Source organism: Lepidothrix coronata, unplaced genomic scaffold, assembly GCF_001604755.1.
Source record: "Lepidothrix coronata isolate B3197 unplaced genomic scaffold, Lepidothrix_coronata-1.0 Scaffold82, whole genome shotgun sequence".
Lineage (NCBI taxonomy): Eukaryota > Metazoa > Chordata > Aves > Passeriformes > Pipridae > Lepidothrix > Lepidothrix coronata.
Genome location: NW_016690262.1, coordinates 3160776 through 3176760, shown reverse-complemented (window position 1 = coordinate 3176760; position 15985 = coordinate 3160776). Strand labels below are relative to the sequence as shown.

The following is a 15985-nucleotide window of genomic DNA, read 5'->3' as shown; positions in this document are numbered from 1 at the left end:
GGTAGGAGCTTTGCCACCATGGAGATGGAATTTTACCCAAAGTGAACAGTATTCTGGAAACATCCTCCCTCCAGACATACACTGTGGGAGCTCTTCTGGCTCTGAATAATCACTGGAAACACAGAAAGGGAAATTAAACCCAAACCAAGACAACAATACCAGAACGATTAATCAACAGACAAAAAGAATGCAACAATTAAGTGAAAAGTATTGCAGAAGTGGGTGGAAAGAAGGCAACTCCTGGGCCACTGGACTTTGTGAGGAGTAAGGAAGGACACAAGGACTTGTGGTGCCGGGTGCAGGATGCCACGTCAAGACCGCACTGGAGCCTTGGAGTCTGCACAGGTTCAATAACAAAAGGAAGAAAACCTTCCAGTGCAGATTCAGCCTCGGAGTAGGCTCCATCACTAATGCTATATAAAGAGGCCAGAACCTAGCAACTTCAGCAAAGATTCCTAGGAGCAACCAGCGTCATCGCTTACAAATTCCCAGGCAGTCTAGTTCACAGAAAGGGCACGCTCAGCAAACGCTGCAGTTGTGTAACTGAGGATTCTGGAAATGAGAAATACAATGCCTGAATACAATAAACAGACACAGTGCCTATGAAGTCCCATCTATTATGACAGCTATGAACCAGTTATTTAGCCTACATTTGCCCTCTGATTTAGTTACCATTTGGGTTCATACCACAACTATATATAAGGTCCCTTTCACTGGCTTAAGAGTTCAGGCTGCCCAAGATGCCAAGTTCTACCTTTCAGAGTGCCCGAATGCCCCAAATTCACATAAGCTGACCGGAGAGACAATTTCCCATCACTGCTGGAACTCAGCCTCTATCTCCCAACCAAAGACCTCTTCTTTGCTGCAGCTCTGCTGCAAAAAGGGGCCAAATGGCTGCTTCTGGGAACTACTGCAAAACACACCACTTTGGATGTGGTGGTGACAGCAGGTTAAGTTGCACATTTACCACTGCTGAATATTCAAGTATTGTATTCCCCTCTGAGATGAGAAATCCAGATGAAGATTCATGTCTAGATATCAACGATGAGTGAGTGACAAGAGCTAACCAAGCATCAAATCAGAGTTCCCTGAGTGACTGTGTGGCAACTACAGCATAGGCAGGCACACAGCTGGGTTTGGGAAGTCCCAAGGTGCTCTGAGTTTTCCTCAGGACTCTTCTTTCCTCACAAAACAACTGGAAAGGCCTGCTTTTAGCAGGCCACCCCTGTGATGGCATGAGGCTCACAACATTCACAGAACTCAGGCCCTCTTCTCCTGCTCTCCCTCAGGGGAAATAACCAGGGGAAAACCCTTTTCACAGTCCTTCCCCAGACATGGCCAGTCTCTTCAGGTGATGGAGATCTGACACTCCATGGTTTGCTGCCTGTGTGCCAGGACAGACCACTGGCCTTGGTGTGAGTTCCTTGTCCATGGGCTCCACTGTCAGCCCTCAGGATTGTCCAGTCTTAGGGTCTATTGCCTGATGTTATTAAAGGTAAGGGGGCAAATGGATGGCAAGAGGGAAAACTGGAGCAACAAGGCAAAATAAAGCATCTCTGCAGACCCTGCAGTACTCTGCTGGCTCAGTGCAAGTTTTTCACCCAGTTATCCAACTTAGCTGGCAACTTGGAAAGTGAATTAAAAATGTCTTTGTTCCTTCTGCAGACTCTGGAAACAAACCTGGAGGGAAAAGAGTGTCTGGAGAGTTACTGAGTTCTGGTGCTCCTTGGCAGCCTCAATACCATTGTTACTCATGGTGAGAAACCAGCAGAGCTGCTTCTCAGTCTGACAAGATCGCGGGATGAAAAGCATGGACTGCCCATTGTGCTGGGCTTTGGACCAGGCTGCTGGCTTCTCCCAGCATCTGTCATGCAGCTGTGTGTGTATAAAGGGCACATCACAGCCCTCCTTCCCAACCTTAACAGCAGACCTTGTAAAGAACAGTGGGGCAAGGATCATTATTTGTGAGAGGAGCTACTTGCTTCAGGAGCTACTTGCTTCAGGAGTGCTAAGAGGGCACAGCTGAAAACAGTGTCTAGCACAGTCTTTATTACATTGTGGTACCATCTTTCCTTCATTGTTTAAAACAGCTTCAAATGCATTTAAGAAAACAATCACTGGAAGGAATATCTTTTTTTGAACAGCTCTTGCCAGCACTCAAGGAGACTTGAGAAAGCTGAATGCCACGAGCTGACAGGCTGGCCATGGAAGATGGCTGGGCTTATTAACCTTGCTGCTCACCCCTTGCTGGATTCAGTACTTAGACCATAAAAAGGCCAGACCTTTAGAGAAAACCAGAACCTAATCCACAAAACCAAATTTAAAAATCTACTTCTGGGTCACCTGTGTCTAAGGTCACAAGTCCAGCATTTCCACAAGTTATCTTCACTGCCATGACGTTGGCTGGAATATCGGGGAAAATGTGATTATCAAGTCTTTCCACAGAGTAAGGAGACTAATGTAAAATCATTTCATCTTAGTTCTGTCATCTGTCTCCTACCTTCTACACGTCATATTACTACTTGTCTTCTTTTTCATGCCCAGGCCCATAGCAGTATCTAGAAATGGTTGAAAATGTTTAGTTTTTCCCAGAACCTACACTAACTCCATACACAAACCTATATTTTGTTACATTCTTCTACCTTCCTTCAAAGTATATCTGATGATACTAGTCTTGTCAATACACCAACTGGTATCAAACAGATAAGTATTTTCTACTGATCTGCTATTTTACCTAAAAATGAGAATTTTAAGACTAGTACAATCCTCACTCGAAACAGCTGACAACATTCCTTTTAAACTGTCAGAAGTAGATTTGCAAGAGAGAACATAATTTTTAGGAACAGAGAGACACGAAGACATTTTGAGAATTACCCGTTCAAATGGTGCCCCTTTACACAAGTGAAAACTAAACACACTGAAAGCATACAAAATTCTCTCTTTTTTTTTTTTTTTTTTTTTTTGTACAAATTGGCAGTGTTATTTCACTGTGCTCTGGTTTTCAAGTACAGGAGAACACATGATATTTAAATTTACTTACCCTGTAGATTCCCCGCTGGGCTTAAAGTACGGCCATTGCTCCAGCGAAATGCCCTCAAGAGATCAGTTTGCTACTGGGGTTTCTAAACATTTATTTCAGTGCAAATTCTGCCAGAAATTGGAACTTACTGCTTGTTGTGAAGTTAGCCTCCCCAGCCTGGGGAAAGGAGTCTACGTCTTGGATGACCTGTAGTACTCCCACAGTCCGTGCTGGGGGATCCAGGGCTACAGAGCTCTCGTTCACTGTTATGTCACTGGCTCCCGTTATCTGGTTGGTTGGTGGTCCTCCTATGGATGCTTCCAAATCCGGAGGTATATCATCCATGCAATCTGCATTTGGCTAATGGGAGGAAAAGAAAAAAAAAAGAAAATCGAGCTTCTACTGATAAAAAGATTGAATTTACTTGTTCTCACTTATTTTGAGCTTTTCACTTTATTTCAGTACTGAAAATGGCAACATACAATGAATAAACACACAGAGTTTGTCTGTTTTCATGTACTTAAAACAATCTGTTGGAAGAGAGACCCAAAGTATGGCACGGAAATATTATTAAACTGTGTCACCTACAATTGCTAAACATTATTACTTATACTTTTAGAAGGGTTTGGAAAAGTGTAACTCATTTATTGATACGATCTGCTCAACATAAGCAGATTGCTGAGTCAGATCACAAATGTAAACAGACAGCAGGAAGGGGAATGATTATCTTTTCCCGAAATATACATTTTATAGAGCCAATATCAGAGCTTCCCAGAATAAGAATCCAAGGGAGCTGCCTGTGGGTGCATCTATGTGTGGGTTGCAAAAATAAAAGCTAAAGCTGTTTGTAAGACAATTTCTAAACATCAAAAGATCATTTCCCTTGATAATACTGTATTTCCTATAAAATAAAATTATAAGAAAAGAAACAGACAAGCAGTTATGGGAATTCGAAGAGTATTATTCGATTTCTAGTCTTTCTTGCTATGTGATTTAGCAAGACCAACGACAGAGGGACATAGCAAGACTGAGCTGCAATACACAGACACTTGGTTTAGTTAGGAAATGAAAAATTAAGTTGTTCCCATTTATCTTCATTTTTCAGGAATCAGACAGCTAACCTGGATCAGTCACTTAGGTTTCCTCTAACTTCAGTGGTTTGAGACAATACTGCTGTGGGATTCATCCCATACCCCTAGGTATGAATTGCCCCCTCTGCTTTCCCTCTGCTCAGCACTAAGCAGAGACAGGGCTTAAGCTGCTAGACTGGAAATCCAGCTGCCAGATGGCTAACGTCACAGGACACGTACTCTCTTCAGTGGATCTGATTTTTTCTATGCTTAGTTCTCACATGCTAAGGCACTTTGGAAAATCTCACTACCTGCCTATTTTGCCACAGCAGGCACCAAGAAACTAAGCAAAATATGATACAACAAAGGCTTAAAGAGAGGCTTAACTCTAAGCACAAGAGAAATCCCTTTGAATTCAGGCACAGAAGGTTACCATATGCTTACATGTTTTTTCAGGAGGAGGAAATTCGCATGTTTTCTCTTTTTCACATACATTCCCTGTCTAATGGTTGCCGCCTCATAAGCACTTTTTCACAAATGTTCCAAATGAAAAAGGCAGGCAATTTAAACAATCTTATATCCACAAACTGAAGTTTGGTATAAAAATTAGAATTGTTGTTGCCTGGGTCCAGTCTAATCCACAAACAGCAAGAACTCCTCAGAATTGGGATAAAGACACATTCAGCTATACCAGGTTTTAATGAAACTCACTGAACCTGCACTTTTTAAAATGAAATACCAATCACTTATATGCAGGACAGGGATTCAAAATTATCCCTTAGATGTAGCACTCAGCTATTACGAAAAAATGTTTTAAGAATTTCATTTTTAACTTAAATTTGCCTTTGGTGGCAGTGTACCTTAAAAAAAAAAAAGCCTGTTTTTTTTTCTATTACAGAAAAAAGTATTTCAATTTTTTCCAAGGGATCAGTTGTTTGTCCTTTGCTCTGATGCCAGTTATTCCTGCAATGGGGTTTTATCACAAATTTTTAAACCTTTAAAAAGTGGGGATTATAATTGAAAGCCAAATCAAACCCTAAAGATGTAAAAATGGTATTGCTTGATATAATTAATCCCTTTACTCCTGAATCATTTTAGTTGGAAAAAATGCCCCAAAGTAAGCAGCATGCTATAAAACTAATGATATGAAATACTGATCAAAACACACACACACACCCCCATTACAGCTTTTGCTGCCAGAGTGACCCAGATACATTTGCTAAGTTTAATTATATTGGTTTCACTCATTCCTTGCATGTAAGTGCTTTGAGAGCACAATTCCACTAAAGTCAAGGGAAGGTTTTGTATTGACTTCTGAGGGCTTGGCTAAGGCTCTTAGTGAATAGCTTCAAGTCACACAATCTGCTGCCAAAAATGCATCTGACTGCATATCCAGCAGATATTTGCAGAAAAGAGGGAGAAGCAGGGGGAAGCTATTTTATGTGATATGATCATCCCAACAGCAATGTAGTGCTATTTAAAGTGAAAGACACTTTAACTGATAATCCATTTCAAATATTACAGCTGTAAGAAGTATAGTCTGAGCTGGATTCACCAGCAAAGAGGGAGTGGAAAAGGTTAGGCCAACCATTTGCTGATAAATAGTTAATAATCCTCCAGAGCTGTAGAGTGCCACAGAGAAAAGTGAAGGTGTTTGGGTGCTCAGCTACCGTGAAAAGGAGTGCAGACATTTCGGTGTCTCACAGCTGCCTGGGGAATCTGGGTTTAGGGCAGATAATATTTGAAGTCTCTGTTACAAAGTAAATGGAGAGTTCAGATGTGAATTGAATTGAAACATTTAGGTATTTGGATTTTAACCAATGCTTTCCTGGAAAATCCCAAGTCTTCCTGTGAAATGAAGCACAATATATCCACAGTCACACGAGCCAGGTCCTTAATCACAACCATAGGACAAACATGCTGCTGGCAGGAAAAAAACACCATAGCCCTGCCTGTGATAAGATTTCCTTATTCCTCCCATTGTAAAAGTCTGGAAAAGGACTTGGGCAAATTTGCACTCAAGTCTCCCATCAGAGACTGGTGCCTGCCTAACGCTGCTTTTCTGTGAGTGGAAATTTCACCCGAGATGGCTCAGTAAGACTCAAGAATGTGGTTAGGGACAGACATTTTGCTTTATCCACTCTACAGAAATGTTTGCCACTTCTCATTGAGAAGCCTTAGAGCTTTACAGGTGCTTTGAGGGAACATCTCTTCCCACAGCAGCCTACAGACATCTGGCTAAGCAATGAGCCTCTAAACACATCAGCTCATGTGTGCTGACAGAGACTGGTGGCTTATCCAGTACCAACACCTACAACTACACTCACCAAAGAGAAGTGAGCTTTGCCCAGTGCCTGCAAGCCCTCAGGACTGATGTCCACCCTGGGCTGCCCTCGGCTGGTGCTGAGAAGGGTGAGGACACACAATTTCTGTGCAGGTGGAGAACAGGTCCTGCAAGTGAGCAGGAGCAGTGACAGCAGGGCAGGAGCTCAGAAGGACAGAGGTTGGGAAGGAGTGGTTATGCAGAGGAGAAGCAGGAGAGGGAGAAGCAGGAGTTGAGGTGTATTTCAAGAAGAGAAGGCAAAGAAAAGAGAGGAAGAGGAGCAACTGATAGCAGTATAGGATTTTTTAACCCTCAGGCTACCAGATGCTCTCAGACTTCCACTTCCTTTGCTGTCACTCAGAGGACACCTGACACAAAGGCTATCATCTGCTCCAAGTTCCCATGGACAACAGCTCCTACTGAAAGTCACCTCGAGGGGTAAGGCTCTCTTATGTTCCCTTCATGAACCTAACTGATGATCCATGCAGGTGGGAGCCAGTATGCCCCCTCCAAAAGATGTAGGGGGCTGTTTTTCAGTTTGTTGTCTTAGAACAACCTAAGGAAATTTTTACAGAACTTCATACAATAAAATCCCCTAAACAAACTTTGCTAGTGGAACATCAACATACAAGTGTTTTATTTTTAGTATTGAGACAGACCAACACTAAGGCTGATTTGGAAAACTTAATTTGAACCAGTTGTTCATGTATGTTATAGCAGTGTCTTTAATTACACACCCAGTACAATTATTTCCACAGAAACTCCATGCAGAAAGCCCTCAGTGACGGATGCAGAATGGATCTCCTTTCTGCTTTGTGGTACAGAGAGAACAGGGAGCTGTGAGGAGATAAATGATGGCTGAGGTAACTGAATGGCACTTTAATTATTCCTGGCAATTAGGTTCTATACCTGCCACTACAGAGCTGTTTGTATATAGTAAAGGCCAGTCATGTACAACAAAACCTCTACAGATGGCCTCTGGGCATGTTTTCCCTTCCCCTTGCTGTGCCCAGCCTCAGACAGCCTGTGGACATGCTTAGCCTTCAGTAGCTGTCAGTGAAGCCAGTGAGAGCCGTATTCTGGATGTAAATTCTCACAGCACTAAACTTTCTGGAAGCCTCTAACATCCCACTGCAGGCCTCCAAAAACCGGTGGTCTGATTTGCCTTATATCCCCTGATTATGAAGCCTGACAAAGAGCACCTTAATGAAGTGCTTGGGCAAAAATGTGAATGGATCGGTGTGAGTGCAGAAATGGTGTAGAAGCCATGGAACAATACACTGGGTATGGAGAGGAGCTGTCAGAATCCTGGATAACTGCTCACTGGCAGGCCTGTGAACTGAGACATGGAACCTTGGGAAAAAATTCTGTATTTAAGCCTAGGTGCAGAGATGCTGAATGGCTGAGCTAGCCTTCATTCTGGCTTTCATCTCAAATACTGACTGAACTGTTGTATCATCTTTCAATATTCTAAAGACAATATATAGGTTTAGCAGAAAAAGTAGCCGAGCTGTAATGACATGTTACCCCGACTACAACGCTCTACTTCATTTTTCCCATTGCATCTTTTTATTTTGGATTGTATTAGGTTGATTAACATATCTGCCCACTTCAGCAAAAACACACTTCATCGCTTGCTGTGGACCCTCTTCTGCAGCAACCTGCTTCCTCGTCTCCATGAAAATGAACTCCGGGGAAACGGCTGGATCAGCTCCCCCAGGATGTTCACGTGAGCTGTTTTACTTTATATAGCTCTTTCATATGGGAACTGGCACGTCACCATCTCTAACTTGGGAGGGTATTTACAGCACCTGTTAATTCATCGACTGGTGGTGTCACAGCACTGAACTTCAGTGTCACGTGGCAAGCCTTGCACAGGGGGAGAGAGTGACTCACTCCTTCCTAGAGAAGCCCCTGAGCTCTGTGATAGCTCCAGCTGGGGAACTGTATGGCAAACAGGACATGCACTATGTGAATGCAAACATGCAACTTAAAAAGATCAACTGCTTTGGCAGCTTCTAACCACAGCTGAATATTTCAAATAACAAAGGGCTTAACAATTTCTTGTGTGTCATGTGGCCCACCATGGGAGAAATGCCTCTTAATTGGAATTAGGAGTACAGATCTTGCTCCAGATAGACTTTAAGAGAAATCTGACAGAAAGAAGATTTGGTTTCCCAGAATGAGCAATTAGTTGTCCTTGACCAGCATAGCAGAGAAAATTTTATTTGCAGACTTCTTCTTTGAGATTGGAACTGAGAGCATGATTAAAAAAATAAATCCAGTCCTGATTTAAAACACAAGCGAAAGCTATGTGAAAGAACCTATAAATCCACTAAAACACCAGTAAACAATCTTCTGCTCCACGAAGCAGGCAACCACAGACACACAAATCCCAACACCCAACCAACCCCCAAACACACACTCTTCCTTGCTAATAGAAGTGGGGCACAGGAGCGAGGTAGAGTCAGACCTTGTACATCCCTTAATAAATCAGTTAATAAATCTGGCAAAAAAGAGTAGGATGGGAACAGACAGGTGAAGGGCTAAGGATATACCCAAGTAGCTGGTGTTTCCCTCCTGCCCCAACCAGCTGCTCTGTGATGTGCTTACCGGAATCCCTAGAGCTTTTAGAATATTCATTTTACACATCGGGCAGGTACGATGGTCTAGCAGCCAGGGATCCACACAGGACTTGTGGAAAAGATGCCTGCAAGGAAAACCAGGATATCTTAATTCAAATGCACCACAGCACAATTTACCACTTACTACCAGATGATTCTGAATTCAGTAAAGAGTTTGCAGTTTGTGACCTCTCTAAAAGACTGCAAAACTAGATCCTATGCACACAAGACTAAGATTGTTCCTTCAGAATCTCAAGCACAAGCGCACATTTAAGTGTGTTTGGAATAGAAGACACGCATAATTAGAGAAATAGGGAAAATACACAAAATGTATCAGCAAATCCCATATTCTTTAAACATCAAAGGCTGTCAGTAAACAAAAGCTGCTTGCTGGTAAAGGTAAAAATCATGTTAGTATTTCTTGATGTTTCTACAAACTTGATTACACCTGATAACTTAAATGTGAAGCCATTGACCATAGTATTTTTCAGGATAGAGGTACAGGCAAATAAACTGAGTTAAAAAGAAGATACTTTTTATTTAAACAGAAAAGCTAGCATGAAGCTTTTTAACACATTCTCCCTGACTTTCTTGCTCTTTAGAAGCTGCCCATCAGAGAGAGCTCCTACACAATGCCAGCCCTGAAGGAGTTGTTGCTAATACTGTTCTAGGTCTGAAATGACTGCCAAGCAGCTACCTGAGCCTTGTAGCTGCTGTGCACCCCTTTTTTTAGACACTATTCAGGTGGAGGAGCTGAAGGTTTCTTCTCTAGCATTGCCTGACACAAACTGATATTGATATTATTAAATACCAATACTGATATCATTAAATATGGATTATATTAAATATAGATATATTCAGTGCTTGAACCTGACTGACAGATTGCATTCTCCCTTGTGAGCATATTCTGTTACTAGGAATACTAGGAAACATTTCTTCACCAAAAGGGTGGTCAGACATGGGAACAGGTTGCCTAGGGAAGTGGTGGAATCACCATCCCTGAAGATATCTAAAAGAGTTGTGGATGTGGCACTTGGGAACGTGGTTAAGTGGTGGACTTTGCAGTGCTTGCAGGCTTATGTTTGGACTTGATACCTCACAGGTCTTTTGCAACCTAAACAATTCTGATTCTAAGGCTCTGCCTGGACCGTGGCACATACCAGCCTCTACAAGGAAATGCCATCTCTGAGAAAGCCAGAATCACTTAATGTACCAAAATAATGTTAAATATTTAAGTGCTACTTATTCAGCTGAAGGGGTCAGCAGAAGTATTATGGCACAGCTGTTCTCACATAACAGGATGCACTTTCAGCTTGATGGAAGATACTGAATTGCACTTTCACCAATACTGGTTTGTAACCCCAGCTCTTACTAAGATGCTACTGGCCAACAGAGCAGCTGTTTGGCTTCTGAGAGGACTGCAGTCCTAAGTAATACTAGAAATTCAAAGTCAAAACTGTGTGAAATCTCATAATCTTATTCTTTTTACTACAGTGTTTTTACTCACTACTTCTAGAAAAAAAAAGGATCCTTTGTGAATCAGAGCTACATTGCACATTATCACATTCCTCTGCTTGGTATCACTTCACACAACCATGGGAAAGGGCAAATCTGTTCTTGGGAGTTTGATCCAGTCTAATTATATGAGTTGGCTGCAATACTGAACTTGGCCAAACCTCGTCTGACCCTGTTTGTCAACACGATTTAATGCAAATGAGGCATCGTGAAGTTTAAACTTGAAGTTTAAACCACTTCTTTACTAAGGCTACTAAAGATCAGAGCTGTCCTTCCAAACAAGACCTGACTTAATGGATAACAACACAGTGTACCAGATTTTGGTCTCTGTCCTGCTTAAGAATTCCTTCCTTTTATCTTAGGAGGGACATATTCAGCACATCATCAGATAAGCATTCTGAATAGGGGAAAGCATACAGTTCTCAGGCATGTGTAATTTTACATTTAAAAAAGTCTGACCAACAGAATTTCTTGGGTGCGTTAATTCATGGAGGGTACTGAAAGTCAATGTCTTGCCTTTCAGTTATTCGAAATAATTATGAAATTCTTGATAGTGATTGGTTTTCTTTAACTATATAATCAAATTAATAAACAAACACGTTTATTGGCAAACATCTGAAGCATGTCTGTGCCAAAATAATCCACACATTTACAAAATCTGAGATAATTATTCTCTCAGAAAAAACTCCAGATTTCCAAAATCTGTTTTGGATTAAAAAAAGCATAATTTCTATTAAGACATTTTACCATAGACTAGAAAATCCCTTTTTGTTTTCAAGTTCCAGCTTTGAAAGCCTCAGTCAAACTGGGGAATTTCTGCAGTCAAACTACAGAATTTTGTGATGTTAGTTCATCACCAAAAGCTTGGAACTTTTGTGACTTAAAGACTTCAAAAACTGCAGTTCAGTGCTCCTGAAGTTGGCTTCAAAAACAATATTCTAAAATAAGTACTAACAATGCCAAGCAATTTAATTACATGACAGATTGTGTCACTTTGCAATTCTCAATACTAATGTAGCACAGTCTATTATGAATCTACTAATTTCAGATTTAGTATGCACAACAGAAGGAACTTGATTTGACAGAAATCTATAGAAAAATGGAATGTTATTGAAAATCAGATAAAGATTTGCCTTTTAAAATTTTTGTACTGCATTATACAATTAGAGTTTTCGTAATATCTATTTTGAACATGTAAACATTTGTGAAGAGAAGCACGGGGGCAAGCTTTGCAGATTTGGACTTGAAACTTTATTTTCTTTGTTATTAGCTATAGCACTATGTACATGCTTATGGCTTTTAACAAATTGTCAATTGCTTGATGTCCTGATCAGTCCATTACCCAAATTCAAGGAGCACAAGGTAAGATGAGAGAGCAACTGCAGTATTTCACCATCACATGGTAAGATAAAGACGTAAAGAGATCAACTGCAACAAAAATCCTTCTCCCTCTGCAGTTCTGGCTGATGCAAGTTTTAAATGGAAGGAGAAGAGGCATCACGGATGAGTTCAGAAGTAATGACCCACACAAGGAGACACTAAGAGAGAGATGTTCCAGGCACAGGCTTGGGATATGGCTTTGACAATCAAAGTCAAACCTGGAAAAGAAACCCTGATTTTTTTTCCCTATTGTGTGCAACCACATGTATTGCAAAACTGTGTTGATTGGGATGGGTTGAAAAGTTTCTCAAAAGAACTGTAATTGATTAGTTGACAGAGAGGAAGGCGAGGAGATGTTGCAACAACGTCATACAAAAAGGCTTTCATGAGGGGAAAGGAAACAACTGCTCTTCCCTCTCCTAGGGATAAGAGGCACAATGATGAGTTTAAACTGCAGCAAGTGAGATCCAGGCTACACAATAAGAAAGGCTTCACCACAGTCAGGGTAACAAAGCACTGCAATAAATTATCAGGGGAATTTGCAGAGTCTTCATCCTGGGAGACTGCAGAGTGTGTTGGAAAAAGCTCCCAAGAACGACACGTGCGTGCCAGAGTCCCTGTGCTGTTCCAGAGGTGGCAGCCTCCTGGGATCCCTCCTGCACTCTTCTGTGACTGCACACGGCTCACAGAGCACAAAGAAAAAGAACCTCAAAATCCCAGAGCACTCCATTTACTATTATCTAAATAGCACTTCATGTTTTTTAAACTGGTGATTACTTTTGTTTGAAATGTATTTACATTTTCTTTCAAGCTGCAATTTTAATCACCCAAGAAAAAAAAGTCATGTTGAACTCAGCCCCAAATTATAATGATGACTGTAGTAAAACTATTGTAAAGCTTTCAGCTTGCCAACAATTTTGAGAAGCTTTTTTTCCAGGTTAGGGGAAACTGTTCTCCTCCTGCCTTCTACTCCTAGTCTCGTCTATGCAGAGAGAGGTACATCCCTAGGGACCCTGAGTAAGAGCATCAGTTGCCTGGATTAGACATAGGGCTAAAGCAGGGGATTGAGAAGGGTTTTGATGAGAGACTGAGCAGCACTGTAGTATCCAACAAGATGGTTTGAGCTTTTAGGGGTGCATCTAGGGTATTATTTGTTTACTTTTGAGGTAAAAGGAAGGATAAAAGAAGATGATGATGAGGGTGAGAGGAAGGAATGAAAGGAAAGAATGTGTGCTATGAAATAATTTTCAAAGGAAGCTAATAAAAAGAGAAAGCAGGAGTGAAGCAGACTGAAATCACAGTTGTTCATAGAGTGAAGGTTCAGGGGAAGAGAAGGAGCTGGAATGGGGTCAGAGAGTGTGTTTATTAGTGAGAGAAATGAAACAGCCAAAAAAAAAGCTTATGAGGAACTCAGCAGAGATAATGTTGAAAGAAATGTCTTGGCTCTCTGTAGAAGTTTAGTAGTTAGTAGAAGTTTAGTAAAAGGCATACGCTGGGGGCAGCAGCACCAGTAACTTCTCCAAAGCTAGAGCAGAAAAGGCAACAGCATTTTGAAGCTGAAGATGGAGGACAAGCAGAACGAACCAGGGTTGTGATAAGGATGTCACTCTGGGAACAATGAACTTGGTTACATTTGATCGTGTGTCAGTGCCCTCAAAGACAACTTCAGTGATGTTTGCTACCATTAAACATAAAACCAGCTGCAAGGCAATACTTTTTTTTTTTTTTTTCTTTTTCTTTTACCAAGTGTCACTCCTTATTTATTTAATACACTCTGCAGAGTGAAGTTTATTAATACAGTCAGTTGTGGGAGCTGCCTGAAGAGGACAGAGAGGAAGAAGCATGAGTTCACTAGAATTCTCCTCTGAGCTTTTCAGAGTGAGGTACATAACAACAGGCTATCCCAGTGCCAGCAGAAAAGAGGACTGTTTGGGGAAACAGCCTAAGTCCTAGTAAACATGTAGCTATTTGACTTCAGAGCTCACCCACTGCAATACCAGCAGGTGGACTTTTGGTACCAATTTCTTAGGAGATTCAGGCTCTTAAAAAGTCTTAAAGAGTCTTAAAGAGAAATCTCAAGACACACAGGGCTTTATACAGAGTGTGCCTGCCAGCAGTGGCTTTCCCAGTACTACCTGCAGTACAGGGCAGCACCTTTCATGTGCAACTCCTGGGGCATATTTTGCTTTGCAGATAAAACCTTCTACATCTCTGATAGAAACACCAAGGTTAGCCAGCACTGGTGTCATATGGTGCTGGCTTCTGTAAGCTTGGTGACATGCCAGCCTTTTATTAAACAGCAGTCTAATGATGTTCCCACATTAAGAAACTGCACACGGTTTAACTGAGGATGCTGGAGGAAGAAAACTACAGAGTCTGTAGGTCTTTATCAAGATATAACACACTCCTACTCACTTCACAGACACAGAAATTAATCTTTTTTTTCTTTTTTTTTTTAATGAGGAGACAAGACTGTCAACAGCAGAAAGAGTCAGGACTACCATTTCATGTTTCAGAAGTTCAAACACATGAGAACACGCAAAACACTGCCCTCACAACTTGTGTAGCCGGAAAGCCAGGGGTTGTGAAGTAGCTGATTGAGAAAGATGAGTTTTTATAATTCCAGACTGCTGAGGCTCAAACTGTGAGTATTTTACAAGACAGTTCTGCGGCTTCTACCCTTTCAGCGTGAGTCACTTTCTAGGCGACCTTTTAAGTCAGCCAAGAATTGAACACCACCTGTTAACTATGTGTTTCCTATCCACTCTGCTTGACTCAACGCTGTGCATGACAAAGTCTTACTGAACTATGAGGTGACACACAAGTGAAAGCTAAAGCTTAGACATATTTTAGGATGTTGTATAACTACCTCCAAACACTGCCTGTCTCTAACATGCAAAATTTCTGAGCTTTATTCTGCTTCTGTGCAAACAGGCTTGATGTCAAACCAAGGTCCATATTTTCTGGTAATTTCTCACTGTTCTGTATTTCTGCTTCACAAGATGATGTGTTTGTGTTTGTTTGTAGAACAAAAAAAAAGTTCACATGTGACTTGTCATTGTGGGGGATTTACAGTAGGTCAAATTTATGATTAATCTGTTGCTTTTTGTTTGCCACTTAGAGATGACAGTAAACAGATTTAATGAGTTGCATGAACTAACAGAAAGGGACAGCTTGTAACATTCAAATATCTACTAGGGAACAACATAGCAGGAAAATAAACAAGTATTTTGGTTTCTCAAGCCAGTGAATATGATGCAGGAGAAGGAAGAAGCTCTATTAAAAAAATAAAAACCTCTGCTCTGCATGTATAGCACTTAAGATTCTTATATCTAGGGAAATCAAACACTTGCTGTTGCTCTCCTGGAGGAACCAGTGTTCCTAGGAAATTTCTTAAGAAATTGATTTCCTTAGAGAAATCCTTCATGTCGCTTCACAGATGACAATACAACAGCACAAAGATGAATACAGCTGTCAGGGGTGGCAAGAGGCTCTGCTCCTGTTTCACATCACTGCAAGTGTAAGTTCTGCACAGGGCATGCTCACACGAGGGGGAAAAAAGGAGAAAGAATATACTGAAAAACTCTTCTTCTCACCTTGCTTTACTGTTTCTACTCAGCGTATCTCTTTTTATGACTGGGGATTTTTTTGACAAAAGTCAGCCCTTTCTCAGTGCCTGAACATGGCCCAGGACAGCAAAAGAAGTAGCTCCGTGGGGAGCAGGAGCCTGCTCTATCCCTGTCTGCTGTGGCCAGGCCTCACCTTGAAGTCAGAAGCAAATTCTCCTAAGGCATTTATTCTGGACTGATTAAGAAAAAAAAATGAGGAAAACAGAGGAATCAAAACCTTTAATGTAAAAATGCTACCGAAGTCCTTTGTAATAGGTCCAGATCAGACAAAATTTCTGACTGTCATACTAAACCCTCAAGGTCTCACCACTATTAATACCTGTTTCACTTCATGCTGAATAAAGAGGCATTTCAGATATCTTTAACAACAGATTTTGAATAGATCCCAATAATAAATTCACCCTTCCCTTTCCTCCCCCAGCTCT

The 15985-nt window shown here is 41.3% G+C and overlaps 1 protein-coding gene across 1 annotated transcript in view; it reads right to left on the bottom strand.

The window, feature by feature from the left end:
- Positions 1-15985, bottom strand: part of RNF150 (ring finger protein 150) — a 119314-nt gene that overhangs the window by 27120 nt on the left and 76209 nt on the right. Inside the window, exons 5-6 of the mRNA XM_017820346.1 lie at positions 9026-9122; positions 3169-3379 (exon numbers count right to left, since the gene is read on the bottom strand). Of these exons, the coding sequence (XP_017675835.1) occupies positions 3169-3379; positions 9026-9122 (308 nt within the window). The remainder of the gene's footprint in view (positions 1-3168; positions 3380-9025; positions 9123-15985) is intronic.